At 52.4% G+C, this 27,992-nt stretch overlaps 1 protein-coding gene across 13 annotated transcripts; it reads left to right on the top strand.

Annotated features, from left to right (window-relative positions):
- Positions 1 to 291: 291 nt before the first annotated feature.
- CCDC136 (coiled-coil domain containing 136) lies at positions 292 to 27,992 on the top strand. 13 transcript variants are annotated; one of them, XM_037049245.1, is made up of 19 exons: positions 292 to 392; positions 1,157 to 1,264; positions 2,865 to 3,119; positions 3,211 to 3,285; positions 8,938 to 9,261; positions 12,058 to 12,169; positions 12,750 to 12,918; positions 13,127 to 13,267; positions 13,608 to 13,766; positions 14,041 to 14,211; positions 14,637 to 14,822; positions 16,433 to 16,627; positions 17,075 to 17,302; positions 18,711 to 19,175; positions 19,309 to 19,530; positions 20,756 to 21,025; positions 21,712 to 22,077; positions 23,893 to 23,999; positions 27,654 to 27,712. In XM_037049245.1, the coding sequence occupies exons 1-18, from the start codon at positions 335 to 337 to the stop codon at positions 23,992 to 23,994; spliced, it is 3,606 nt and encodes a 1,201-aa protein (XP_036905140.1). In that variant the 5' UTR covers positions 292 to 334; the 3' UTR covers positions 23,995 to 23,999; positions 27,654 to 27,712. The 13 variants fall into 13 exon arrangements, with proteins under 13 accessions (XP_036905140.1, XP_036905141.1, XP_036905139.1 ...); XM_037049246.1 differs by lacking the exon at positions 27,654 to 27,712 and adding an exon at positions 24,119 to 24,851; XM_037049244.1 differs by lacking the exon at positions 23,893 to 23,999 and having other exon boundaries at positions 27,654 to 27,992.

Raw genomic sequence — 27,992 nt, 5'->3', positions numbered from 1 at the left:
TCGCTTCCTCTTGGGCAGACTCAAACCCCGACTCACTTCAGTCCGCTCGCCCCGCTCCCTCCGCGGAGCCATGGGCGTGTCCGCGCACACGCTCCCTAGCCCTTCTCGCGCCCGCGAGCGGGCGCCGCGACCCCGAGCCGGGTGCAGGCAGGGCTCCTGGGCGGCGGCGGACAGCCGACCGCGGCCAGCGGGCGGGGGCGGTGTCAGGTGGCCGGGCCAGGCCCCGCCCCCTCGGCCCGCCCCCGCCTTCCCCCGCGCCCGCCCGGCTCCGGGTCCGGGCCTCGCCGCTGCGGCGTCTGCTTCGGGCGACGGCGGCGGAGCCGAGCGAGCGGCCATGGAGGCGGGTGCCGGGGCCGGCGCGGGCGCGGCGAGCTGGAGCTGCCCCGGCCCAGGTCAGAGCCGCCCCCTCCTCACTTCTCCACCGCCGCTCCTTCCTTTTCCCCATCTCTCCTCCCTGCGGACCCCCAGGTCCTCCCTCCCTCCGAAGTCTTCCTCCCTCCGTCCCACCCCCCACCCCCCACCCGGGCCCGGTCTCCATCTTTCCGAGCTGGGTCTTCTGCCACCGGCCGCATCCTCTCCAACAGCCCCTCTCCTGAGCCCTCTCCATCTCGTATGTCCAGCTCGGTGGTGCTTCCTGCCCTGGGGGCTGCAGCCCCTGCACCCCTCCGTCCCCCGAAGGCTTCTGAGCGTGCGGCGAGGGTGGGGCGGGCGGGGTCCAGGGGTGAAGCCTGGAGGGGAGGGCAGCAGCCCTGGCCTGTACCCCTTCCCACAGCCCCGCCCCCATCACCTGCCTCCCTTCTCGCACCACCTCACCCTTTCTTCATGCCCGGCCCCCTCTCCCACCCTTGCCTCTCTCCTCCTGTCCCCCTTGGGCTAAAGAGATACACTCTTTCCGCCTGTGCAAGGGAGAGGAGCCTGGAACAGGGGGTGCTCAGGAGGGTGCAGGGCGGGGTCCCTGCAAGGCCCTGCAGGCTCAGCTCAAGGGGTGGCTGATCAGGGGGAGAGTCGCAGTTTTGGGCAGAGTAAACCGAGCACTTCCACCAGGATTAAAAACCTCGAGGCTCCAAAGGGCAAGAAGGCACGTCCACTTCTCTCCCCTGCGCCCCACCCCCAGCTTTCCCTGGTCAGACGGTTCCTCCTCTCTCCCCGCTGGCAGGTCCCACAGTGACCACTTTAGGTTCCTACGAGGTTTCTGAGGGTTGTGAGAGGAAGAAAGGCCAACGCTGGGCGTCCCTGGAGCGCCGGGGGATGCAAGCTATGGAGGGTGAGTTTTTCCAGAAAGCTTCCTCTCTCTGCCCCTTGCCCAGTTTCTCTTCCCTTCCCCTTGCCCAGTTTCTCTTCCCTTCCCCTTCGTCCCTCTCACCCCCAGAACTGTGAGCCAGGACACAGCTCTTTCCCTAGTTCACCTGAGCCCCCGCCACCCCTCCTGAGGGTCAGGCTTTGAGGAAGGTGCCAGGAGGTTCCCTTTGGGGCCTTAAGCCCCCCAGCCATGCTGTGCGTCCTGCAGGAGCTGCCAGGCAGGAAGAGGCCTCAGTTGGACAGGGCTTTGAAGCAGCTTTTCAGCAGGGGGGTTGTTCTCACTGCCTCCCGACCCAGATCCCAAGCTGTCTCTTGTTTTGAAAAGCAGGCAAGTGAGCATGTGAATTGTCTTTCTGGTGTCACCACCAACTTCATACACAAGCCTTGTGGCTTTGGCTCTCTAGGAGAGCTTCCTGCCTGACAGATATTGCCTGGGAGGGGGCAGGGGAGAAGGCCAACCTCCCCACACTCGTGTGTCCCCACCACACTCGTGGGACTCCGTGGCTGCTGTCAACAACAGGCCCCAGGATGCTGGTCCGTTTCCCACGACTCCTTGTGAAGTGTCCCCAGACCCCTGTGCACGGGTAACCCAGCTTTCTTGGGGGGGGGGCGGGGAACCGATGATTCAAGGGACCCCAGATGAAACTAAGGCTGCTGTTATTGGATAAAGTGAGACCAGGGGTTTAGAATTTTAAAACGAAGCGGATAATCACCATCCAGACAAGGTTTTTTGCTATTTAGAGGAACTGCATTGCAGTAAAGGAGGGGTGCTCACCAGCCAGAGGCTGGGGACCAGCACACCCCAGTTTCTTAATGCAGTAAAGGCTTCCTTCCACACACAAGCACATTCTCACACTTCCCCTGAAAAACTGCCTTGTAGTCACCAAGAGAAGAGGGGCCTCATAACACTCAGGAAAGGGATCAGAGACCCTTTGCAACCCTGCAAACACTCAGCAGGAAGAAGGAAGGTGGACTTTGTAAAATATTTCGAAAAGAAGCACATTTGAAAGGGCCCCCATGTTCGATCAGTGAAACATTCAGAATCACTTCACTTAGGTGTTTCCTTGCTATTCCTCCTGACAGGTAATGCCTTTTTATTATGGAAGGGCTATTTCCCACAAGCCACTGGGGTAATTTTTTAACTTTACAAAACCTCAAACTGTAACTCATGCCCTGTTTGGCCTGAATCATACCCAGTGTTGAATCCTTTTTCAACTCCTTGACCCCACTGCCCAGAGGCCAGGACTGGGAGAGCAGGTGCCCTTGTGCAAGCTGCACATGGCCGCGTCAGCCCCCGGTGGCTCAGTGGGCCCAAAGGCAGTAACGGGAGGCTCCCAGGTGCTATCCTGGTCCAGAAAGGGCCTGGGAGGGGGGTGGGCTACCTCTAAACTTGACCCTCACCCCTGAGGACTCATGAGTGCAGGTCCTGCCCAGGGAGGGGGTCCTTGGGGGACACCAGGTGGCACTATTATACCATCTCTCCCTGGGAGAGTGAGTTTGAGGGCCTGCCCTCAAGGGACCTGGGAGAGACGCTTCTGACTCCTTAGGATGGTGTTCTCTCCTAGGGGAAGTATTGCTTCCAGCTCTCTATGAGGAGGAAGAAGAGGAGGAAGAGGAAGAAGAAGAGGTGGAAGAGGAGGAGGAGCAAGTGCAGAAAGGTGGCAGTGTGGGCTCCCTGTCATTGGGCAAGCATCGCGGCCTGAGCCTCACGGAGACAGAGCTGGAGGAGCTGAGGGCTCAGGTGCTACAGCTGGTGGCGGAGCTGGAAGAGACCCGGGAACTGGCAGGGCAGCACGAGGACGACTCCCTGGAGCTGCAGGGTGAGTGTCCGTGGTGGGATAAGGGAGCCTGGGCCCAGAGGCACTGTGCTTGCTGGATCCCAGGCCTGATGCCGGTCCCCTCTCCCTGCAGGGCTCCTGGAGGATGAGCGGCTGGCCAGCGCCCAGCAGGCAGAGGTGTTCACCAAGCAGATCCAGCAGCTCCAAGGTATTTCCCAGGCCTCAGGCTGCGGAGGTGGTGGCTGTCTGGGTACTTCTGTCCTGAGGGTGTGGCTGAAGCATAGTGGACAGATATAACCTAATTCAGTACTGTCTCCTCTTTTTTCTTTACTGGCGTCACCCTTTCTCATCATTTCTCCACTCTCCTCTTTACCTGACTTCCTTTCCTTTTGCATCTCTGCTTGGCTCTTCTGCCTTCCCCTTCCCTTTCTTGCCCTCCCATTTCACTCCTTCTCCCGTGGTTAACTCTCCTTTTTTTCCTTTTCAGCTGCCTCCCTTTATACCTACACCTCTTCTCCTTGGTTCTCCTGGTCAGTGCCAGGGGTAGGTGATCAGGATTGAATTCCAAAGTGCATTGCATTTTCCTGACCCTCCAAGGGCACCATGGGAAGAGCAGTGAGCCGATGAGATGTGACTGTAGGGGACTCTATGCATCTTTTAAGTGAAGCGCATGAGAACACTTCTTTTGTTCCCTAGGATGGAGCCGTGGCCCCCAAATCCCTTTCTTCTAACGCCCACATCCCCTTTGTCTTCGGGAAGCAGCAAGGCAGGTGTCCCACATCCCACTGCGCCACCGACTAAAGAGGGAGCTTTTGTCCCTTCTGTGGGCTCCCAGAAGGTTTAGGGGAGCTGTCCTAAAAAACAGCAGGGACTCTCCCAGGAGAAGGGAGATCAGGCAAAAGGAAAGTATAAATGGAGAAAAAAAGAAGGCCAGGAAATAGCTCTGGAGAGGACAAAGCAAAGGTGGGGGGGGGGGAGTGAAAGGAAAGAAGATGCAAGCAAAGGGAGAAGTGGACAGTTCGTAGGGGAGAGACATGGGGGAGGGGGGTTGCACGGGGCAGAGTTTGAGCATTGGTCTGCGATCATCTAGACTCTTGGGCCCAGCTCTGCCACCTCACAAGCTTTGTGCTCTTGGGCAAGTCACTTTTATCTTTCTGAAACTTGGTTCCTTATCTATAAAACGGGGCTAGTTTACTTGTCTATGAATTGCCTATGTGCTTGGAGGACCAGCTGTGAACAAGACAGACCAGATCCCTGCCCTGACAAACAGTAAGTTCTAATAGGGAGAAGCAGAACGGAAACAGCACAAGTTCAGGTGGCAATAACTGCTATGAAGATGATATAACAATACGATAGAGATGGGGTGAGATGGGAGTTTATTTTTCACGGGGTAGTTAGAGTCCCCTTGAGAAGATGACATTTGAACTAAGGCCTGAATAATGAGAAAGATCTAAGGGAAGAGCACGTGAGGCAGAAGGAATAACGACTGCAGAAACTCAGAGGCAAGAATGAGCTTCATTGTGTTTGAAGGATGGAACAAAGGCCTTGTGGCCGAAGCCAAGTGCATGTGAAGGACCCTGGTAAGAGAGTTCTGAGGCAGAGGCCAGAGTACAAGGGGCCTTGTAGGCCCACTGAGAGATTTGGCTTTTATCCAAAAAAGTGGGAGGGGCCCTGGCTGGTGTAGCTCAGTGGATTGAGCGCGGGCCTGCGACTCAGATGATCTCGGTTCGATTCCCAGTCAGGGCACATGCCTGGGTTGCAGGCCAGTTCCCTGCAGGCCAACTCCCAGCAGGGGATGCCCGAAAGGCAACCATACATTGATGTTTCTCTCCCTCTCTCCTTCCCTTCGCCTCTAAAGATAAATAAATAAAGTCTTTAAAAAAAAGTGGGAGGGGCTAAACCTGAGCAGGGGTAATATGATTTACCTTACATTTAGAATTTTTTAAAGATTTTACTTATTTATTTTTAGAGAGAAGGGAAGGGAAAGAGAGAGGGAGATAAACATCAATGTGTGGTTGCCTCTCATGTGGCCCCCAGCTGGGGACCTGGCCCCATGGCCACCCAGGCACGTGCTGTGAGTGGGAGTCAGACCTGGGACTCTTTGCTTTGCAGGCCTGTGCTCAATCCACTGAGCTACATTAGCCAGGGCTACTTTACATTTTTAAAAGGAGCACTTTGGCCACTGTGTGGAAACTAGGTGCAGGAAACAGAGTCTAAACAGTGAGACTGGTCAATAAGTTATTGCAGTAGTCCATTCGAGAGAGGCGGTGGGTGCTTGGATTAAAATGATGATTCACTGGAGGTGATTCACAGTGGATTCTGAAGGTCAAGCCTTCAGGACTCTAATGAACTGGATGGGGTATAAGAGATCGATGAAAGACGACTGCCTTAAACTGGTTGGATAGTAGTGTCATTTATCGGGATGGGAAGACTTGGGGGCTAGGGAAAGCATTTAAGACATGTTTTCTACATGTTGAGTTTGAAATAGCTAATGAGATTCATAAATATGTTAAATTGGATATATGGATCTAGAACCAAGGGAGATATAGGAGATAAAACCTGGGAGTCATTAACATAGAGATGACATTTGATCTGTGGGAGAGAACCATGAAATCCCTGGGAGACAGGAAGAAAAGTAGAAGGGATCCAGTCCCAGAGTTACTCCAGTATTTAAAGATCCCATATAGAAGGATAAATGAACAAAAAGTGAGATCGAAGGATCTACTGAAGCCTTTGATGCCCTGGAAGCCAAGGGCAGAAAGTACTTCAAGGAGATAACAATCAACTGTGTCTAAAGTTGCATAGTCAAGTAAGATGGCCATTTGCTTTGGCAAGATGGAGGGCTCTGAGATATTTCAGAGAAGATGGAAGTCTGGATTGGGATGAAGAGGAAGAGGGCGGGCCAGTGGAGAAGGTGAGCCAGGAGAAGGCCAGTAGTCATGTTTGAAGAGGCAGAGAAATAAAGGAATAGGAAATGAAGTCAAAGGAGAGTTTTGGTTTGGGTTTTGGTCTTTCGTTTCCTTTTGTTTTGTTTGACCTAGCGTAGGACACGCTAGGTCATCTTTTTATGAGGACGGAAACGATCCAATACGGTATAAAAAGGCCTTTGCTTGGATAAGAGACATTCTTCCTTTCAAATAAGAAGGAAGTCAGAATCTAAGTAGAAAGGCAGTCAACTACGTGGGAAAACAAAGTTCTAGAGCAATTTCTACTCGGAAGGGTTGTTTCTAGCATCAGTTCTCATCCAAGCGGGGGAAGGGGGTGGGGGAGAGTGGCTGTAAGCCAATCCCGAGCCCCCCCCCCCCCCCCCCCCCCCCCCCCCCCCCCCCCCCCCCCCCCACGCCCCCCCCGCCAGACCCCCCCCCCGGCCAGGCCGCCCCCCCCCCCCCCCCCCCCCCCCCCCAAAAAAAACCACACCCCCCCCCCCCCCCCCCGAATAAACAGACTGTCCTTGCGCACGCGCGCTGCCCGTTTCCGCCGATAGGGGGCGCGCGCGGCCTCGGAGGTAGCTGGTGTTGAGAGGCCGTTCCGGCCGCCACAGCCCCTCCGGGGCCGGGACCGGCCGGTGGAGGAAGGCCCCCCAGGGAGACCACTTAAGGGGGGCCAACAAGATGGAGGTCATAACAAGTAAGTGACAACTGACTTCTCTGAACTGCAGCCCGATTCCCGGATCTTAGGCCTCTCCCAGTAGGTCCCAGCGCCACTATCAACCGGTACCTGCTCTTTGGAACCCAGCTCCACCCCTTCCAACTCCCAGCTAGGGCCCACCCTGTCCAGCCTCTAGATAAGCCCCTCCCTCAGGCCTGCAAGCCCCGCCCCTCAGGCCTCTGTAGGTCCTGCCCTTTGTGTTCCTGATGAAGAGCTTTCTTAGGTGAAGGGAGACAGTCCTCCGCTTCTTCCAGACTTGAGCACGTCGCTTTTTAGGGCTACACCCCAGAGCAGAGCCTAAGGGAGATTTGAAACCAAACCACAAACGCACAGTAGGGAAGTGGAGCTTGGTCAACCCCCACAGAAGCCCACCCTTTATCTTGATGGCCAGTTGACGTGTGTGTTCCTCACTGGACTTCAAGCTCCAAGAGCCAGACCACCTCTGTACTGTTCAGTAGTGGGTACAGCAAGGACTCTGTTCCTTTCAAATTGGAAGGAAGTCAGAGAAGCTCAGTGGAGAGATGCTTGAGTTTGGCACAGAGGTGACGATCCATTAATACTTGAATAGACCAAGAAGAGGAGGCAGCTGGGATCATTCTGGAGAAGTAAAGGCTGGCAAAGGTGTGCCTGGAGGTGCACAAGAGAACTTGGGAGAATAGGGTGGGAGACCTTTCCCCCTGCCTCTAAGATGCCTTGGCCACCCAGCATTTGTATCTGCAGTATGAGCCAAATTTTTTGTCTCATAGTAGTCAGTAAAAGTTTATTCAGTTAGATGGCCCCCTGCCTCATTTATGCATGAGTACAGCAAATATTTATCAAGCTGCATTGTGTCAGTTACTGTGACAAATCCTGGAGCTATAATCAGCAAAACAGACATGTTCCCTGACTTCATGAAGCTAGTAGCCAAGTCAGTGAGACCGAGGTTCTACACACACATGCTGCAAAACTGCGGGGTGGTTTTCACACACAGGTCTTTCCACACCTCTATTTATGTCTTTGTATACTTGTGTTATATAGTGTATGTGTAATTTTTTGCAAAAATACAATGCAATATATTGTATAGCTGATTTTTCTTTCTAGTTATTATATTATGGAAACCTTTTCATGTCTTCTCTATAAACCTGCCTTTTTCTTTTTTAAGGGTTTTATTTATTTATTTTTTAGAGAGGGGAAGGGAGAGAGAGAAATATCAATGTGTGGTTGCCTTCCTTGCACCCCGCACTGGGGACCCTACCACCGTCCAGGCTTGTGCCCTAGACACGGAAACAAACTGACAACCTCTGAATTCACAGGCCAGCACCCAACCACTGAACCACACCAGCCAGGGCAACCTGCCGTTTCCTTTTAAATGGCTGCTGCTATTCTATTTAACCGTCATCAGTTTCAACAGTCCTTTGTCAATCTGCATGTAGGTTGTCAATCTGCATGTAGGTTGTCAATCTCCCATGTTTGGTTATCGTGTGATGAACCTATGTGTGAATTTCAGCTGTGAAGTCTAAATATGCATTGTTGTACGGCCAGTACTTACCGCAGGCCATTCATGGGAGCCCTGAGGCTCCTATTCTAAGCTCCCAGACTGAATAGATGAGAATAATCTGTGTAAATCGTTTTTGGCCAGGGAGGGTTTTTTTTTAATTTTTAAAACACTTATTTAATTTTAGAAGGGAAAAAGAGAGGGAGAGAAACATTAATGTGTGGTTGCCTCTCGAGCACCCCTACTGGGGACCTGGCCTGCCACCCAGGCTTGTGCCCTGACAGGGAATCGGCCCAGCGACCCTTTGGTTTGCGGGCTGGCATTCAATCCACTGAGCCACACCAGCCAGGGCTAGTCAGAGAATGTTTTAGAAGACTCAGGACGTCAGTAAAATTCTGCAAGTTAGTTTTGGCTTTTACCTGTTAGGTGATTCTTAGAAGCACTAATAATACTTTTTGTTTTCAGTCACGTGAATTGTTGTTTTTGGTGCCAAGCGTCAAAATCTACCTTTCTACTACCTTACTGCATCGATTCACTCTCTGTTCCCTTCTTAAGTAATGTATTTTTTTATTCCATGCCGATGAAGCTATGCTTCTCTGATGGGCTATGGAATAGCCCAGACTATGCTGCCAGGAGTTTCCAGATACAAAATGAAGTCTGCCTTTACCTTTGTGCCTCTAGAACACATAAGATTAATTAACTTATCCTCTTGACCACCCTACCGTTTGTGCTTTGCAGGTGAGCTGAGGTCTCTGCGGGAGGAGATTTCCCTGTTAGAGCGTGAGAAAGAATGTGAACTTAAGGAAATGGAACGAGAGTTGCATCTGGCCCGGGAGGAGATCCTGAATCTGCGACAAGCCGCGGAGGATTCTGTGACTGAACATGAGAGTGACATAGCATCCCTGCAGGAGGACCTCTGCCGCATGCAAAATGAACTTGATGACATGGACCGCATTCGGGGAGAATATGAGATGGAGATCGCCTCCCTCCGTGCAGAAATGGAGATGAAGAGCTCTGACCCATCCAATAGTTATAGTCTCTCAGATTTCTCTGGGTTGCAAGGTATGAGAGTGCAAGCGCTCCTCCTGGTGTGTCGGCAAAGTCCAGCAGAGGGAGGCAGTGTACGAGAAGATGGCGGAAGGTGGTCTTAGATCATGAGCTGGGAACCTCTAGAAAGAAACCTCCAGGTTGAAGTCCACACTGTAAGGGAGAAAAACTTACCCAGTGGCACAGAACCAATGGTGTAAGAAATAGCACCTTGGAGGTATACCCTGAGAATTCTTTCTCAGAGAGCTAGCTGCCTGGCATTTGTTGACTTGACTCTGCTGAAGTCTTTCCTGGGAAAGACGGTTCTGGGGTGGGAGTCCAGGGGCCTGTCACCTTGGGGAACTCTTCCTGCTGCTCTGGCATCATGGCGCTTTGCCTGGGTTGCTTTCTGCAGCGGGGGCGGGGCGGGGCGGGGCGGGGCAGGGTGGTCCTCCAGTCCTGCTCTCAGGCTTCAGGATGCTAATTTTTAGGCTCCTTTAGCTCTCCCCAAAGTAGAGGCTTTAGGGGGCACAACAAATCACAAGACAGCTGGAGAAGAAGGGAGGTTATTTCTAGTAATACATGAGGCACTCAAATGCTCAGAGCTCACAAGCTTTCCATGAGTTCCCCGCTAGTTGCTAGGATTCATGACATCAGAGAGTTTGCCTTTATTCTGAGACTAGATTGATGATCTGGGTATAATGGGAGGCCTTGTATTAGGCCTGGTCAAGTAGAAGCAAATCAACAAGGAATCAAAGAAGCGCAAGGTTTCCCAGCTGTCACAAGCCTCTCTGAAAGCCTCTGGACTGTTGATGTGAGGAAAGCGTGGCCCGCCCAGTGGAAAGGCTTGGGCTGGGCTTACACGGGCCTCAGCTCTTCATCTCAGCTCCACTGATCAGCAGAATAAACTTAGGCTCCTTATTATCTCTCTGGACCTCCATTTCCATATATGTAAAAATTGCTGAATGAAACTTTATAGCTAGACAAGATCCTGGAATAGGAAAAGGACCTTAGGGAAAATGTAGAGGAATATGGTAAAGTGTGGAGTTTAGTTAATAGAGACGCACCAACCAGATTCCTCAGTCAGGACACACGTACCCATTGTCGCATGTTAACAATAGGGAAGCTCGGTGAGGACTCTCCCAGAGAATTCTGCACTCTTTGCAACTTTTATGTAAATCTAGAACTATTCTAAAATTAAAAGGTTATTTAAAAAAAGAAAAGGAAACCTCACAGGGCTATTTTGGGAATTCAGTGAGATGCATAGCTTGTTGAAAGCACACGCGCACACACTGACTAAATCTGGGGCTGAAACTATCACGTCTAATGCTTAGCCCATGGTCGGTTTTCATAAAGATTAGTTTCCTCCCTCTCTTCTATGATAATCTGCACTGTTCCAAGGACTTCTGATTGGAGTTAAAATTGAAAGTGAACTTCAGGATGTTGAAGCTGACAAGTAGGCCTTGCGTGCTAATTAGAGCAAGTTAAGTGATCTTTCAGTATCAGTAGAATGCTAAGAGAAGTAATTCTTTTTTTCTTTTAAAGATTTTTATTTATTCGTTTTTATTTTATTTTATTTTAATATTTTATTTATTTACTTTTAGAGAGAAGGGAAGGGAAGGAGAAAGAGGGAGAGAAACATCAATGTGTGGTTGCCTCTCACGTGCCCCCTACTGGGGCTCTGGCCTGCAACCCAGGCATGTGCCCTGACTGGGAATCAAACTGGTGACCCTTTGGTTCCCAGCCCCCGCTCAATCCACTGAGCTACACCAGCCAGAGCTATTTATTCATTTCTAGACAGAGGGGAAAGGAGGGAAACATCAATGTGTGGTTGCCTCTTGTGCGCCCCCTGCAGGGGGACCTGGCACGCAACCCAGGCATGTGCCCTGACTGGGAATCGAACCACTGACCCTTTGGTTCACCAGCCAGCACTCAGTCCACTGAGCCATACCAGTCAGGGCTAAGAGAAGTAATTCTTAATTGTAAAGAAACAATACAGATATGGGTATTTTTATTATCACAGCATTAAAAAGTGTTGGGCTTTGGTTGGGTATCTTGGTTGGAGCATCGTCCCGTGAAGCAAAAGTTACGGGTTTGATCCCCAGTCAGGGCAGGTACAGGAGGCACCTGATCGATGTTCGTTCTCTCTCTCTTTCTCTCCGCCCCCCTCCCTCCTCTCTCTCTAAAATCAATAAACATATCCTTGGGTGAGGATTAAAAAACACACACACACACACCTGGTACTTAGGTTGGGGCATTTCAGCTAGACTTCTGCAGATGCCAGAGGGTGGTGCATGGGTCTGGTTGAGGTGGGCCCTTCTGTGAACAGATGAAAAACCATCAGAATTCTTGACCACATGTAGGCCAGTGTATTTGGTCTGGTGATAAGGAAGTGAAGGGACCTCTAAGACACCTGGGTTGTCTCCGAGAGGCCAGGACTGACCGTGTGACACCTGGCAGTTCCCATTTCTCAGCATTTTGTACTAAAAGTATAATAGGAAGGTAATCAAACAGTTGAACAAAAACTTTAAATACAGTAAACCCTCATAAGCTCCTAAAAATCCCAAGATTCTGTGGGGGTTTGAAGATGGCCACACAGGGTGAATCTTCTGGGAAGATGAAAAGGGCAGCCTCTTGAAAGACAGCATAGACCCACCGCGGTGTGGAACTTTCTGGGCCTTGTCTTCTAAGCCTCTGTGTGGGATCTCTTCTGTCTCTAGAAAAAGAGGAGCTATTCAGTCTTTAGCTCTCAGATTTCTAGGCAGGGAAATTGGGCGCTGGTGATCAGCGCTTTCTTCCTAGGACCTCTCTCTCTCATCTTGTCCTCTGCAGAAGAATTGCAGCAACTGCGGGATCGCTACCGCTTCCTGAACGAGGAGTACCAGGCCCTGCAGGAGAGCAACAGCAGCCTCACGGGGCAGCTTGCAGATCTGGAGAGTGAGAGGTACAGCCGGGAGGCTGGTGGGGCGCTGTAGGACTGGGCTGTTCCCCGACTAGAACTGGTAAAGGCAGATGCCGGGCTAATGAGCACCCCCTCCTCCTGGAGACCCCATCCTTCCCATGATGTCCGAAGGATGTGCATACCGCCTAAAAGCAGGTGTGGGGATCCAACCCCATTGCCTAGGTCCAGAGTTGAGTGAGTTCAAAAACTTAGTTTCTTTCCATGCGAGGCCTTAGAGTCTGGTTTGCTGTGCCCTAGAGTAACTCAGAAGTGATTCCTTTGTTGTCCACATGGTCTTGTTCCAGTCCGGTGGCCTCCAGATTGGAGCCGGCTTGACACCCAGCCCAGCCTCAAGCCCAACTTGCACTCTTAAAATCTCCAAGAGCCAAACAGAGCTTTGCCTGTCTGGGGACTTTGTACCACTCTAAGTGTGTTTATTTGAGAGAGAAATCACAATAAAAGGCTCCTTACCACTTTTTTTTTTTTTTTTGCCTGAGATGAAGGCATCAGGACCAAGTACACTCGGCAGACGATGTTAGGCCGAACTCTCTCCCAAACGTGGCTCTGGGGTTCTGGGTTACAGGACACGAAGAGCAACGGAAAAGTGGCTGGAGTCCCAAACCCTACGGAGTATGGTGTCAACAGAGTCTCAGACTGTGGATGTGGATTTCCTGGAGTCTGACTCGGAAACCCAGTTGTTGCGGCAGCAGCTCCTGGGAGCGGAGGAGCGGGTGTTCGACATGCAGAACAAGGTGGGGGGCAGGCCCTTTCCGTTGCCTTTTCACCCTCTCCTGGACTGTGCGGGGAACGCCTCCTTAGACACAGGACCAGGGCACTGTGGCGGGAGGTAGTACTCTGGGGCCTTGCCTGTTTCCCTGATGTCAGTGTCCTTCCAGGCCTGTTCTTGGAGTGCACATGGTACTTGTAGTAAGTCATCCTCCTGTTTCGTCTCCCACACAGTGTAAGGAAATGTGTTGTGAGTTGCAAGAGCTAAGGCATCATCGCCAGGCCAGTGAGGAGGAGCAGAGGCGGCTGCAGAGGGAGCTCAAGTGCGCACAGAATGAGGTGCTTCGGTTTCAGACTTCCCATCATGCCACCCAGGTAAACACGGACGGGAAGGGAGCTTGGGGAGGGCAGAAGGGCCTCCGTGGAGTCACCGCTTCCGGGGAGGATGAACGCAGAGTAAGGCCGTGTGCTCTGCTGGCTCTTGCCCTGCAACCAGGGGACAGGCTACCGAAGACCAACTGGAGAAGTCACATAGCATTGCGTTGTAGAAATGGTAGTCATTACTGAGTGTCTGCTTCAGAGAAGAAACCAGACCAGAGACCTGTGGCAAGACCCTCGTCAAGATGTCTGCATCTGGAAAAGAACCCACTGGGTCTGGAGAGGGGTCTGCCATTTCTAGAGAGTAACAGTTCTACCCACATCCTCCCCACCACAGAATGAGGAGCTGAAGACCAGACTCTGTGCCCTACAGCAAAAGTACGATGCTAGCCAGGATGAGCAGACTGAGCTCTTGAAGGTGCAGCTCCAACTTCAGGCTGAGCTCCGGCAGCTCAAAATCATGAAACCCACAGTCATAGAAAGCCAAAGTGAGAAGGTAACAGTACCCAGACGGGCAACTTAGGTGCTACCCAGAGGTTTGGGGAAGATGGTTAGGAGTAAAGTTAAAATAACCCAGCCGCCACCTGTGCAGCACCACGGGTGAGAAACACCAGCCGCCCTCCAGTACCGTGTTCGAGGAGGGGACAACCAGTGCATGTAGGGCAGGGAGAAGTCAATTCTTAGGCCCTCTGTGTCTGCCAGTGACTCGGGCAGAAGAGCGAGGGGGTTGAGGACCCCAGGAGTACTGCCTGAAGCCCCCTCCACCATAGGAGTTACTGTGCCGGCTCCACAAGCTGCAGCTCCAGTATCAGAACGTCATGTGTGATAAGGATAAGCTGCTGGAGGAGCAGCGGCAACTGCAGGAGGACCTGCGGTACCACAAGGCAGAGGTGCAGCGCCTCAAGGACATCGCTGACTGCTTCCAAGAGAGCAGTGAGAAGGTAAAAGAAGCGTCAGGTGAGGGAGCAGGGAAAAGGCTGAGCTGCTGTGTGAGGACCGGTACGCAGGAGGCGCGGGGATGCTAAGGGGCCCGTGGATGCTAGGAGGCCCACGGAGGGGCTGCTGGCAAGGGCGATAAAGAGTTGCCTAGTAGAAAGGTCATCTCAGAGAATCACGATGCTCTCAGGTTCCTCTGATTTTAAATCCGAAAATCGGCCTGTAAAAAGGAAGCCCTTTTCCTTTCTCCGCTCCCCAAAATGGAAGCCCCAGTTCCCTGGCAGGGACTCGTCCATCTCAGGGAGCCCTCAATGGGATGAAACTGGGACTGGAAAGGTCAGGGTAGGACCTCCTTAGTCATGGCCTGAAAGGAGAGAGTGCGGCCACCAGGGTTCCTGGGGTGACGGTGGGCCCGCCTCCCCTGCCCCAGAATGCGGAGATGCAGGCTGAGCTTCAGGAGGTGAGGCAGCTGTACCAGGTCGGCCAGGACGAGCTGGAGCGGCAGAGGCACATGTTTGATCAGCTGGAGGAGGACTTCCTGCTCTGCCAGCAGGAGCTGAGGCAGCTCAAGATGACCCAGCCCATCCCAGAGGACAAGGGAAAGTGTGGTAATAAGGTAACTGTAATTCAGGGAGCTGAGACCTCCTGGACACGTCCTCTGAGGGAAGGAGGGAAGGGCAGAAGAGGAAGTCATCCATCTACCCAAGGGGCTTGGTGGGCTCTTGTCCAATCACAGCTGAGTGCAGCAAGGCAGGAAACAGAGCCCTATGCTGTTAACTTTAAAGCCGTTTTCCTTGACCTTGACCTGAGTCACAGCTTAGTAGGATCAGTATATCTGGATCCAGTCTGAACACTGGAAGGCTTGCACATAATTCCATGTGTAATGATACCTTGTCATTTTCATGGAGAACTTATGCGTCGGGCCATGTGGATAACTTTGATTGTTAGAACCTGAAAGAGAAGGTCTGATTTTCTAGAGCAGGTTGCAGATGCGTGTCAGACGGCATGCCCTTGTGCCTGGAGCACTGATTGGGTGAGAAGGACCTAGGCTCTTCTAGGGTTTATTTTTTGACTTCACAGTAGTTAAGTCCCCTCTGCTTCATTTTTACCTTCTAAACGGAACAGAATACTGATCTTACCCCACTCTCTTTCAGTTATAAATCCTGGTAGTGGTAAATGAAGCCTTCCTTACTCCCGCTGTCCTTGTTTCTCATAGTGTATAAAATGCAAGTCATTGTCAGGTACCCAGTGTTACGCACTTTTGGGATTGCTGGCAGGAGCTGGAAAGGTGTTGAAGCATCATAAAGAACAGGCCCAAGATGCTCAAAAAATCGTGGAACAAGTCTCATTCTGCCAGAATACTCAGTAGCTCCTGCCACAGCCGACAGCAGGCTGTGTCCCCAGGGAAAGGCTTCCGGGAGAGACAGAACTGGGGAGGCCATCTGGGCCACCCCAGCAGTCCACCTGCCTTTCTGCCTGCAGGCTCACACTCCCCCCTGCACCCATTCCCACTAAGCTTCGGAGTCGGGGGCTGCGGGCCTTGCTTACCTCTTCTCCTAGTGGAAGACATCCAGCATGCAGGATACAGCGCGAGTTTGCTCACAGGTCATAAAACAGCACTGAGATTAGTCTGATAGTAGAAGATTTTGGTTTTTAGAATCATAGAATGATTTCGTCCTCTTAACCCAAATTTAGCAATAGTGCATACTTTTCTGAAAAGTTTGAGAGGTGATTATAGGAAAAAAGAAAAAATTAGGGTGAAATTAAGTCCTTATTGGTAAGGAGCCTACTTAGGAATAAAAAGAAATCTAGGATAATGAGAGTAACAGGAAGTAGAAAATGGTGAGCAAATGGTGGGGGCTAGGGAAATGGAAACAATTGTAATTGAACAACAACAAAAAAAAATTAAAAAGGAAAATGGTATATACCGAAGGAAAGGGCCAGAGGAAAGGGAGGCGGGGAAATGAAACAATCTCACTCAAAATGCTCTCGGAGGAGACTAAGGAAAAGAAATTCAGAGCACAGTCACACAGCCATCCCAAGCATACCTACTCAGCATCTAAACCTGTATGAGCACAGCGTGACTCAGGATAATCAGTTACAGGGAGGGTGGCCCTGGTAAATCACAAGAGGCAGAAGGGCACAGAAATACTCTGCCAGCCACATGGCAGAGGACTGCCTTATGGAGTAACCGTCTCTCCATGCCCCTCCCCACCCCATCCACAGTGTGATGCACTGCTCTCCAAACTGACAGAATTGCAGGAAAAGTACCAGGCCAGCCAGAAAGAGATGGGGCAGCTGCAGGTGGAGCAGTACGAGCTCCTGGAGGATCAGAGGAGGTTGCAGGAGGAGCAGGGCCAGCTGCAAGAAGAGATGCACAGGCTCACGGTCCCGCTGCCCAAATGTGGTCTCCTCCAGAAGGTAACCTCGGCCAGTGAATAGCTGCGAACTGCAGCGATGTGGCTGTGAGGAGCTTCCCAGGTGGGACTGTACTTGGGAAAAAAAAAGGAAGGGTGGAGATGGAGATTTTTCTTAACCAGCCGCTCCTCTGGTTTTACATCTTAAAATACGTTTGATGTTCTGGACTCTGCCCAGCGTTTTATATTTAGATATTTAGTGCATCTGGAGAAAATATACTGGAAAGCACTTAGTAAACTACAAAATGCATCCAAACGTACGAGATCAGAGATCAGTATCACTCTATATGGCAGATCTCCCCAGGAGGACGGCCCCTGCCCAGACGGGCTGTGCACGGCCAGCCCAGAGGTTCCTAAGGGGAGGGTCCCCAGCAGGAAGGAGGCAGCAGACTTTCCTGCTGCAGCCGCGGCCACCACAGTCCCTGCCCCTCCCTTCCACCCTGCCTCACAGAGTGAGGAGCTGCTTACAAAGCTGCAAGACCTGTGTGAACTGCAGCTGCTCTACCAAAGCATGCAGGAGGAGCAGAAGCAGCTGGTGCAGCATCAGGAGAGTGTAGTGAAGGAGCAGCTAGACCTGCATAAACAGCTGCATCTCTTCAAAGAGTCTCGTTTCCAGGAAGTGTTGGACCATCCGGAAAGTTCCAAATCGCTTAAGTCTTCCCAGTGTGGTCGAGACAAGGTAACCATAGTGAGAGGCGGGGAGAAGGCTCTGGGGACAGCAGGGAAAGGGGCTGCACAGAAGGGTCAGGGACCAGAAGGCCTGTGTTTGTTCAGCCCAGAGTAAGGATGAGACAGACAGTGTCCCTGACCTGCACCAGCCACGAGTGCTCCTGGGCTCATTCAGCTGTGGCTTTAGATACGGCCTGAGGGCCAGACCCCTGTGCTCACCCAGACAATCCCTGTGAGCACTTAGAACCGGGACGACCCAGACGTCTGTACACACCTGATAATTTGGTCTCAGTCCCTTCAACATCTCGTCTTCCAGATGAGTGTAATTTAGTGTTTGTTTGGATTGCTTGGGACTGACTCCGAAAGTATCATCCTTTTCTTGGGAGCTGGGTGATCATTGAGAAGTATACTTTTCAGTGATAAAATCTGTAACCTTTTAGTGTTCCACATGAGCCCAGTACGGGCCATTCGTTTCCAAGGCAAGAGTTCCTAGCCGGTGGGTCTTTTGGAATGGACCCCACTGTCTTCACTGCACTGTTGAGAAGAGTAACAGCCAGGGCAGGGGGGTTAGTCACCAGCCAGGGGTCATGTCTCGGAGGCCTCATTAGTGCAGATTTCTGTGTAAGTCTTTCAGGTTTGGGGGGTGAATTTGGCCTGAGGTTTCAGTAAGAGCAAGGAAGCACAGGCAGACTGTTTCAGTTTAGGCAAAATCAATTCATTCAGATATGGGCCTGGCCAGGGGAATTCAGGGAATAGCAGCAATCTGAATTGCGAGATTTGGTCAGATTCCAGGGGCAGCAGATTTCAGCCTGGATGACACAGAGACCAGGAACCAGGCATAAAGTATTTCCTTAACTGATCGGATCTCATCCTGGGCATCAACAGCCAAAAAGCCAGGCCCAGAGGGCCAGGGAAACATGCCCAGAGTCCAGATTCAGAATTGGGGCAGGAGGTACAGGGACTCAGAGTGAGACCTCGATTCCAATTCCCCATCTTCTGAGGGAGGAATTCTTTGTATGCTCACATTCAAGGCCAAGGCCGATGTTAGAACTGGGGGTAGGGGAGGAGACTGAGTCCAAAGGTCAGACTAATGGTACACCTGGCTGAGAAGAGAGTAGGGTATGGAGCCAGTGTGTTCTCGAGACCCACTCAGTACTGTTCCAAGGAGAGAGGGATGTACCTAAGTGCAGAAATGGGAGCCCGGAAACATGGAGTGCCTGCCCTGGGGAGATTTTCCCCAATGAGCAAGCAACTGACCCATGCCAGTTACCTGTAGGCTAAGCTGGTGACCTAGGCTGTCATGAGAACAGCGTGAAGGTGAACAGTTCTCTCAAATGTGCTCTCAGACGTCTGCACAGGAGGGTGCAGTTGGGACTGCAGCGTTCGAGTAACGATACTTTCCCACCTGCTCTCGGCAGTCCAGGGTGATCATCACCCAGATACAGGCTCTGCAGGACCTGTACCAGGCCAGCTGGACGGAGCAGGAGCTGCTGCAGCAGGAGCAGGAGAAGCTCCTGGAGGAACGGAAGAGGCTGCAGGCTGACTTGCAGCTCTGCCTGGAAGAAATGCAGTTGCTCCAAGCCCAGTCCCCGTCTATAAAAATGAGCCTCGAATCCTACAGGAAGAGTTATCGCAGCAGCAGTGACAGCTGTGAGAGCTATCACAAGAGTTACGAGAGCACCCAGGCCAGTGAAGAGAGCTTTCACAGGAGCTATGACAGTGACATCAGCAGTACCTCCGAAACCTATCTGAAGAGTTACTGCAGCAGCAGCAGCAGCAGCGTCGCCGATACAGGTTTCAGCCTCGGCGGTAGCTCTGACACCCGTTATAAGGGTTACGTCAGCAGCACTGAGGACGAACCTGCTGAGCCCGAAGATATAGAGGTAAAAGTAGCCAGGTGGCATGTCAGACAGGGAAAGAAGGTTCTTGTCTTATCGAGGAAGGGCCTGGCAAAGAGAGTGGGGCGGAGGGCAGGTGCTTCCCAGGGCGCCGTCACTCCTCCCCCACCCTCCACAGCACTTTTCCAACGTGGTGGCCAAGGTGCTGGTCAAGCTGCAGGGAGTGCGGGCCTTGTACCAGCTCAGCCAGGAGGAGCACGACCTGCTGCAGGAGCGCATGAGGGTGCTCCTGGACCAGCAGACGGAGCTGAAGGAAGAGCTGGATGCCTGCGAAAGGGAGTTCAAGGAGTGCATCGAGGGCCTTGAGAAGCCTGTTAGCTCCCAAAATGACAAGAATGAGGTAACTGCCATCAGGGAGGCAGGGTCTCTCGTAGGAGTCCCCAGAGCCATTGCAGAGAGGCCGAGTGAGGAGAGAGGGACAGGAGCTCGCTACCTGCTCTGCACAGGGGGCTGCCCCCTTCCTGCCAGACTGCACCGTGTGGACAGAGTCCCAGGAGGCAGGGCAATCTGCCGCCTCACTGACGGGCATTGTTCGGGTGCCCGCTATGCTGGGATTTCCGGGTCTTCAAGACTCTGAATAATTCCATTTTTTCCCTTTGCCGCTTCTCTTTCTCTCTGTGTCCTAGAGCACTTCTGTGGGGTTATATTTTTTCACCTGCCAATTTTCTGTAGCCAGTTTATGTGTGTTTGTCTTGTCGCTGCCACCAGATTGTAAGCTCCTCGAGGAGAGGCCCCAGCCCCTCCTGAATCTGTTGTAACGCCAGGAGGAGTGTTCTGCACCCACCAGCAGTGGGACAGAAGGCTCTGTCTCTGACCAAGAGCAGTCTGCAGTCCAGAGGGGGTCTCCGTGTGTGCATGGGAGAGGTTCCGAGAGCATTAGGCACTCGGGCCTAGGTTGCTTAGTGCTGGTACCTACCAAGGAGACCCTGATGTGCGGCCAGAGGTCAGGAAAGGCAGGGTCAACGAGCAGGGCTGGGACTTGCCTCTGTTTCCAGGGCGAGGCAAGGTGCCCGGGTCCACTCTCAGGAGTGTTTAGCACGGTTCCCAGGGTGATTGTGCCTGATAGAGAAACAGTTCGGGTGAGGAGGAATTCCCATTGAAAACCGTGATAGAATAAAGCCCAGCATTCGGGAGGGGTGGCTCCCCAGTTATTCTCCGAGCAGGTCACCGTAAAAATACAACCTGAAGCATCCTGTTTTGGTCATAGATGTAAATCATCCAGGGCCTCAGGTGAGGAAGGAGCTCTTTGTAAAACTGCCTTAGAGGCTCATTTCGCATGGTTTGTGGGGATTTTTTGTTTGTTTTTGTTTTTTTTTTAAGTAGCTTGCCTGATGTCATTCATTTAGTAAGTGGTGAGGCTGAGGTTTGAACCCAGGCAGCCTGGTTCGAGAGTCCACCTTCTCAGTCACTGTGTTCTGCCGCCAGTGCCAGGTCCCTCGTGTTTTCTTTATTGTCTGCTGGCCCACGGGGGCCAGCTGGGAACTTTCTGAGGCAGGGCCCCCTGGTAGGGCCCAGGCGGACTGCATAGGCCAGGCTGCGGGTAACTGGCCCTCCGCTGCCCGCAGATCAGAGAGCTGCAGGCCAAGCTGCGGGAGCTGCAGCTGCAGTACCAGGCCAGCATGGATGAGCAGGGGCGGCTTCTGGCAGAGCAGGAGCAGTTGGAGGGGCAGCTGCAGTGCTGCCAGGAGGAGCTCCGCCAGCTCAAAGAGAAGCAGTCCTCCGATACCAGGGGAAACAGTGCCCATAAGAACACCAACGAGAATGCCAACGGGGTAGAAACAGAGGTGTCCAAGCCAAGCCTGGAGGGTTCTCAGACCGGCTGTGAGACCAGGCAGGTGAGTAGTAACCTCTGTAGCCAGAAACAGGAAGGTAGATGAGGTCCTGGGAAGGAAAACGATCGCTACCACCATCTGACCGGGTGAGGTATTTGTGGAGAAGCTTCTGGGGTCTCTAGGGTGTGCAGAGTGGTTCTGTCTCGGTAGCAATTTGGTGCACCCCCTTTTCCTGTGGAGGTACGGAGAAGGTAGAGTACAGACCATGCATACATGGAGTTAACAGCCCCAGAGGCCCACAGCTGCTGGGCTGGACCGCTGCTTCAGCTAACCCAGCCCAGTTTCCTGGGGCCCCGTTCCTCCTGGGTCACGTGCTCAAGAGAAGGGCCAAATGGATGAAAAGAGAGAAACTTATTCAGAGTAGTTGTGTATAAACAAAGGAGGAGCAGGTAAAATAGGAGTGGCTGTGCAGGGGTAGGAAGAGCAGGCGCGGTGCAGAGCTCAGGAAGCTAGCTCTGACAGCCGTCTGGAGTGGTTAGTGGCCAGAGAAAGGTGTCGCTCCAGAGAGTCTGGGCGTGACTACCCTCTGTGCCGTGTGCACAGAGATCACCAGTCCCAGCTCACGGTGCTGCCCAGGCACTGTGACGAGACGGGCAGCGGAGTGTTCTTGAGGTAGTTCAGCATTGTGTTGAGGGGAGACATCTTCGTAGGTAACAGCATCCCCCATCCTGCCCCGCCTCCGCCCACAGAGTCTGGAGGTAGTGCTGTACTTCAGGGCCAGCGACACGGAGGCAGATGATCCACCAGAGGAGGAGAAAGAGGAAACGGAGGAGGAAAAGAGGGAGGAAATTGAACAGGAACCAAAGGAGGAGAAAGAGGAAATGGAGGAGGAAGAGAGGGAGGAGAGTGAACAGGAACCAAAGGAGGAGTCCGGGAATGAAGTAGTTTCTGAGCCCCCAGATCCCACAGAAATGAAGTCCACAGAAGATGAGGACGCGGGATTTGAAGAGTCCCAAGACCAGGGGGGAAAAGAAGACAACCAAGATGAAGAGGATGACAACTCTTGCCCTGAAGGTTCAGAGGAAAATCCCCTCAAAATTTCTGAGAGCAAAAAGGTAATTGCAGCCAAAGGAAGTGGGAAGTGGGCCCTTGGGCTCACAAGGTGCCCCAGCATTCAGGGTGACCGGCCCTGAATGGACTTCCGCAGGAGTGGAGGCCGGGCGTCTCTGAGGCGGCCCATTTGGGGAAAGTGAAGCTGGAGACAGAATTGGAGAGAGTGGTCTCTCTGCGGGAGATGGCAGGCTCACCCCACTCTGCCGTGGAACTATAGGACAGAGACCTCCTTTGCTGGGTGGTCACTGGAGACCTGCCCCCTTCATTTACGTGGTGGCATTTGTCACTTGTGTCAGGAGGGTGTCTTCCTGCTTAAGTGCATGAGTGTGTGAGGGATGCGGACGCGCAAGGCTTTCAGCCTGGGCTAGTCACTCAGTCCCCTGCCCACGGTGCCCTGTAAATGTGACCTCTGTTGCTGTTAGGAGTGGGTGGAGGGCTGGTGTCACCCACTGGGTGTTACAAGACATGAGGGCGGGGGCCTGGAGTAATCAGAAGTGGTAGGATATTTCAGTCTGTACAGTGGGTCATTGACCTTGACCAGTCCAGGGAGACCAGGCCAGAACCCCAACTAACCCTTTACCTGCTGGATTTTGAGAGGTTGAGGTGGGAGTATCCTAGGTCGTTTACCAACAAAAATACAAAAGTGTTTCTGTGTTTTAACACCCGGAACATCTGCATGGGTGCGGACCAGCCGAGTCCCTGCCCCGGTTGAGGTTCCCTGGCGGCTCTGCTTCCCTGAAGAGTTTGAATCCTTCCTGACTGAGTCCTTGGTTTACAGTCCCAGTTCTTTCTGTCCCTCTAAACACTGGGGAAGAAAATAAGTCTCTTGTGGGGGATGTCGCAGTCAACTTGGAAGCCGTCTTACTTTCTGGCAGTTCAGTCGGTGGCAGTGGCCGAGGTTCCCACATGCAGCCCTTGTGACCCCACGGCAGGCATTACCTGGGATGTGAGGGGGAAGAGCCGCGGCCTCTTCCCCAGTGTTGTGTTTCTTGGAACTCTGGTGTTCCACCACGGGCCAGCTCAGCCTCAGAGATTCCCCGGCCTTCGGTGCCATCTTTCTAGAGGTCAGACCTGATTTGTCCAAAGTCAAGCACATCCCATGTGTCTGCAGAGGGAGGTGACCCCTTGGCCCATTGGGTCCTGCGTCTTCTGCAGGCAGCTCTATTGGCAGGTGCTGCCTCCGGCAACCTGCTTCTCTCTGGGAGACTGCTGCAGGCCAAGAGCTGGCCCTTCTCCATCGTCGGCTTGTTTTAGGTGCATTTTGTCCTACAACCACGGTGTTACACTCCTGGGGGATTGTAGGGACCAGAGCCCAGAACATTTAAAGACTTAGTGGAAAGCAGCCAGAGCGGGCCTGACAAAGGGACAGGTGGCCTGGCAAGAAAGGGGCTCTTCCCAGGGTGACACCACACACATCCTCCTCATCCAGAGAGCCCAGCTTTACTTGTCGAAGTGTCACTTCTCCAGAGTTTCCTATAGGAAGGGCCTAGGTGCGGACCGCCCCTGCTTGCCAGGACACGAGGGGATATGACAGGTGAAAGAGCTGGACCCACCAGCTGATTTAGACCTAAGCCTCGGCCAAGCCTGTTCCCGTTTGCACCCTCTGGAGGCTCCCAGTGGGGAGAACCAGGGCCAGGCAGCAGGGAAGCAACCCTGCTGCTCTTACTGCCCAGTGTAACCTCTCAATCTCTCTCCCTCTCTTTTCCCTTTGTTTTCTCATCTTCGTTATCTGTTGGATTCATGTGTTTATGTCTTTTTATGCCACCTTCCATGTCCCGGTCTCTCCTCGTGCTTCTTTCTCATTTGATACGTTGCAGCCATCCCCTGCCCCCAGTCCCCCCATCTTCTCCTTGCCTCTCGTAGGCCTGGTGGTCATATCGGCTTTGCTCTGGTGCTGGTGGGCTGAGACGTCGTCCTAACACAGGTACTGGGATTGGGTCTTCTGCGGAGGGATCGAGGGAGGGTGCAGGTGGACCTTGCCTCCCCTCTTTCTTTCTCTTTTCTCTCAGCTACTTGCTTCTCGCTTTTGCCGTTTTGTAATAGGCAGTCCTGGGGTCTGAGTGTTCACTCTGGCTTTCCTTGGGTTACAGCAAAGCCCGTGACATCTCGGAGCATGTCTCCACAACACAGGCAGTTGGAATGCTTACTGTTGACATGGTTTGAGTTTCTGTCTTCTGGCTGGGAAAAAAAATGGGATGGTCCCAGCACTGTTGCTACTTTCAGAGCTGCCCAGCCATTTCTGACGGGCTGATGTCTGTCTGCAAGGCTGACCTCGGGGCTCTTTATTGAGTCCCCGAACCAAGCTCTCAGTGTTGCAACTGCGCAGGATGACAGTTGAAGGAATTGGCGCCTCCCCTGTTGGGTGAGAGAGGGACCTGGAGAGCTGTGGCCGCCCCGGGCCTGTGTGTGTGTGTGTGTGTGTGTGTGTGTGTGTAAGTGTAGCTGCAACTCATCCTAGAACCTTTGGGGAAGCGGAACTGAAACCCCTCCCATATTATATACTTTCTGCTGAGAAGTTCTCTGATTTGGGGTTCTGGTCTCCAGAAAAATCAGAACAAGAATGCCAGGAAATATCTTCTAGTTCTGTTTATCTGTTTTGGGGGCCAGGTTCTATTGTAGATGGCTTCCTGAGCTGGGATTTCTGGAGAGAATGTAGTATTAGTGAAAAGTTTCCACCAGCCAGAGACTCTAGTGTCCTCGGGGAGCGAAGGCTGGCATTCTCTGGGCACCTTCTAGTTGGCCAGCCTGTAATCTGGTCCGTCAGCAGGGTACCAAATTCAGGAGGCAGAGAGGGGTCTTAGGGCCCGAGGTGGAGCCCTGGGGTTCCACCTGCCTTCCGGAACCCATGCAGTCTCCTCTCAGCCTGTTTTGGCTCTTTCTCAGGCTCCCCCAGCCACTGCCACCCTCCTCCTCACATCCCGGTGAGTGGGGTGTGGTTGGCCTAATGGGCAGGTTCAGGGTGGCAGCCGAAGTCTTTGCTGGTAGTTCTTATCGCCATTTCCTTTTCTCTGCTTCCTCCACTCCCCAACACTTTGAGGGGTTCTCCTTACGCCCCGTGGACAGTCTTCAGCTCCTTCGGTGATGGGTCTCTCCCTGTACCCTTCCTCCCCTGTGCATTTCTGAGTCCCTGTGGGTGAGGCCCAGAGCATTCAGCCATAACCTTCCTCCAGCTCAGACGCAGCCAGGCCCAAGCAGAGTGAGCAGAAGGAGCTCCTGCGTAAGGGTCCTCCTAGGGGAGCTTGCCAGGGTCGGAGCCCATTGTTCTGCCATGATCAGAACCCCAATATTCAGCTCCCCAGCCAGAAGTGGAGGCAGTGACGGCAGAAACCAGCTGACAGTTGTCAGAGAACTTGGTTGAGTATGTCCATGCTGCTTGTAGCTTAGTTCCAAGGGGCAAAATACATAATCTAAATGTGCGTTTCTTCAAACGTAAGGGTTATAAAATCTCTGCCTGCCTTGTTGAGGACCAGATGAGTTGTGTAGATAAAAGTGCTTTACAAATGATAAAACACCGAGTAAAAAAGCATATGCTTACAAAATGCACCCTCCGCTCCGACCGTTCTGGCCGCCTTATCCATAATAACACATTGAAATCTCGCAACAGCCCGTGGGGCCCCTGCTGTTGTTATCTCTTGACGTTTGATAAAAGTGAAGGTCCAGTGAGGTTGACTGCTACAGCCAGGAAGTCCTGAAGCAAATTCTAAGCACTTAACATTAGCAAGAGGTAAAATTTCAATCCTGCTTTCCCTTATCATCTCATTTTGAGCAATTTTCCTTGGCTGCTTCCAGGTCATTAGGAAGACACCGTACTTCTCTTGGTAACTAAGAGCGCATCATTCATTTATTTCACGTGTGGTTTATAAAACCCCTTTGCACATCGCATATGCTGAGTGACCCCTCCCCATTCTCTACCTGCAGTTGAGTTTTGGGATACAAGACAGGGTTTTTCCCGCATCCCTATTAGAGATAAACCATTGATCTAACCTGTAGAGCTTTTTTAACCTTGACTCTGGTTTCACAGTGTTCCCATTCCCTCCCAGCTTCAGTCACCCTCAGGGCTGACACCCTCATGTCCTCATCCAGGTTATAGGTGAAGGCTGACCCGAGCCTCTCCAGTGCCGCCTCTGCAGGCACTTGACCAGCTCATCTGTCACTTTATGGACGGTCAAGCAACAAACCGTCGTCCCACTCACTTCCTCATACTCTCTCCAAGGACGTCATGCAAAACCTTGTGGAACACCTTAAGTCTAAAACATGATTTTCTTGATCTGTGAATTTATTTTACTTTTTGTTTTTTAATTTATTGGGGGTGACACTGGTTAATAAAGTTTTGGGGTACAGTTCTATGTTATAACACATCACCTGCTGATGGGTGAATTTCATGCCCCAGCCTGACAGGAGAACCTGACATGACTTACCGCTCATGCTGCCCAAACCAGCCCTTCACTCAGCCAGTCTGGGCTCCTGCTTCTGCCTGGTCCGAAGGGCACCAGGTCACGTTATGGGCTTCAGCTCCTTCCTCCTATAAGAACATCAGACTGACATTCTTAGCAATGAACATTAGGATAGAAGCATCTGAGCATGTAAATATTTTCTTACATAAATTATATACCCGCCTCCAGTGTTGTTTTGCTTCCCATTACATATGTTCTTTTTAGCAACTTTCCAAGTGTGGGGGATTTTCTTTGCTCTTTACAGTTGGCTTAAAATCCTGTCTGTAGATCGTTTTTCTCTAAGTAGATGCATTCTGGGTATCAATGGGCAATAGCCGCCCTTCTCTCAAACTGTCTTTCTGTTACACCATAGCTCATGACTTATAACCCAAATTCTGTGTTTCAAGTAATAAATACAGTAAAAAAAAAAAAAGAAAAAAACAAAAGAAAAATAATAAAAGCAGAAACTGTTTCCCCAAGTAGGTATTTTCTTGTCCAAAGTTGCCTGTTCCCTAAATGATGTTTATTGTCCCTCGAGTCGGCGGGGCTTGCTGCAGTCAGCAGGGTCGGGCAGCCTCCACACATGCTCGGGAAGCCCTCAGCACTCCCAGGAGCTGGGGGTGTCTAATGACACTGGCATGTGCCTCCCAGGGCCAGCAACCGGGTTCCTTGAATTTCTTTGAGCCAACATTGTCCACAAAGGGTTGGGGCCACCTGCACCCCGTGGGGCGCTCTCTTCACTTCCCCCTGGATCTCAGCAGCCTCTTGACTCTGGGCTGCTTCTCCGTGAAACTAGTGAGGTGCTGCTGCCTTTCCCAAAGGCCCCCTTTACCCTCATCCTTTAGCCACAGGATCCAGTCCTTTCTCATTGCCACCGTTTGGTAGTCTGAGGTCTGGCTTCTGAGTGTGCTTCTGCACACAGGAACCGGTGTTCTCACGGGGCACACGCACAGGTGTGGCCTCAAGTGGTACACGTAGGGTCGTTCCAGGACTTGGAGCGCACTGTCTCCAGCGTTTACCCAGCAGGTAAGAGGGAGTGGGCCCTGGTGGTCCCGAGGTGTCCCGGCACCAGCAGGCAGGGTGTCTCTGGCTTGGGGCAGGGTTCAGAGGCCTGAGCACTCACCATTTGTCTTTGGTCCCCACAGAACATGTTTGGGATGTGGAAGCCCGTGGTGTTCTTGGCTCTTGCAGCTGTGGCTCTGTATGTATTACCCAACATGCGACAGCAAGAGACAGAGTTCTGCCTGCTAGAGTGAGGGCAGACCTGGGCCGGCCAAGGGGGCAGATCCCAGGGGCCACGACCCTCAGCTTCGGGCACGACACGCTGTGCCAGAGCCCTGCCCACCTGTGTGTCTCACGTGTCCCCGTTGTCTTAGCCTCAGCCACCCAGGCTGGAGAGGCTTAGCGGGGGCTGCTGGCTCCCATCTCCTGTGTTGTATAAGAGCCTGGGTCCCTTGTAATTAAACGTCAGCCTGACTACATGA

The sequence above is a fragment of the Sturnira hondurensis genome, unplaced genomic scaffold, assembly GCF_014824575.4.
Source record: "Sturnira hondurensis isolate 20B ecotype Veracruz unplaced genomic scaffold, ASM1482457v3 Scaffold0006437, whole genome shotgun sequence".
Taxonomy (NCBI): Eukaryota; Metazoa; Chordata; class Mammalia; order Chiroptera; family Phyllostomidae; genus Sturnira; species Sturnira hondurensis.
Note: the sequence above shows the minus strand (reverse complement) of the source record. Positions and strands in the feature narration are given on the sequence as shown.

Bases quoted from the DNA above. Each gene is read 5' to 3' on its own strand.
- CCDC136 (XM_037049244.1), top strand. From the start codon at position 335: ATGGAGGCGGGTGCCGGGGCCGGCGCGGGCGCGGCGAGCTGGAGCTGC. The intron at 3,286-8,937 runs GTATTTCCCAGG...TGTGCTTTGCAG, and splicing joins GCAGATCCAGCAGCTCCAAG to GTGAGCTGAGGTCTCTGCGG. The intron at 12,170-12,749 runs GTACAGCCGGGA...TCTGGGTTACAG, and splicing joins GCAGATCTGGAGAGTGAGAG to GACACGAAGAGCAACGGAAA.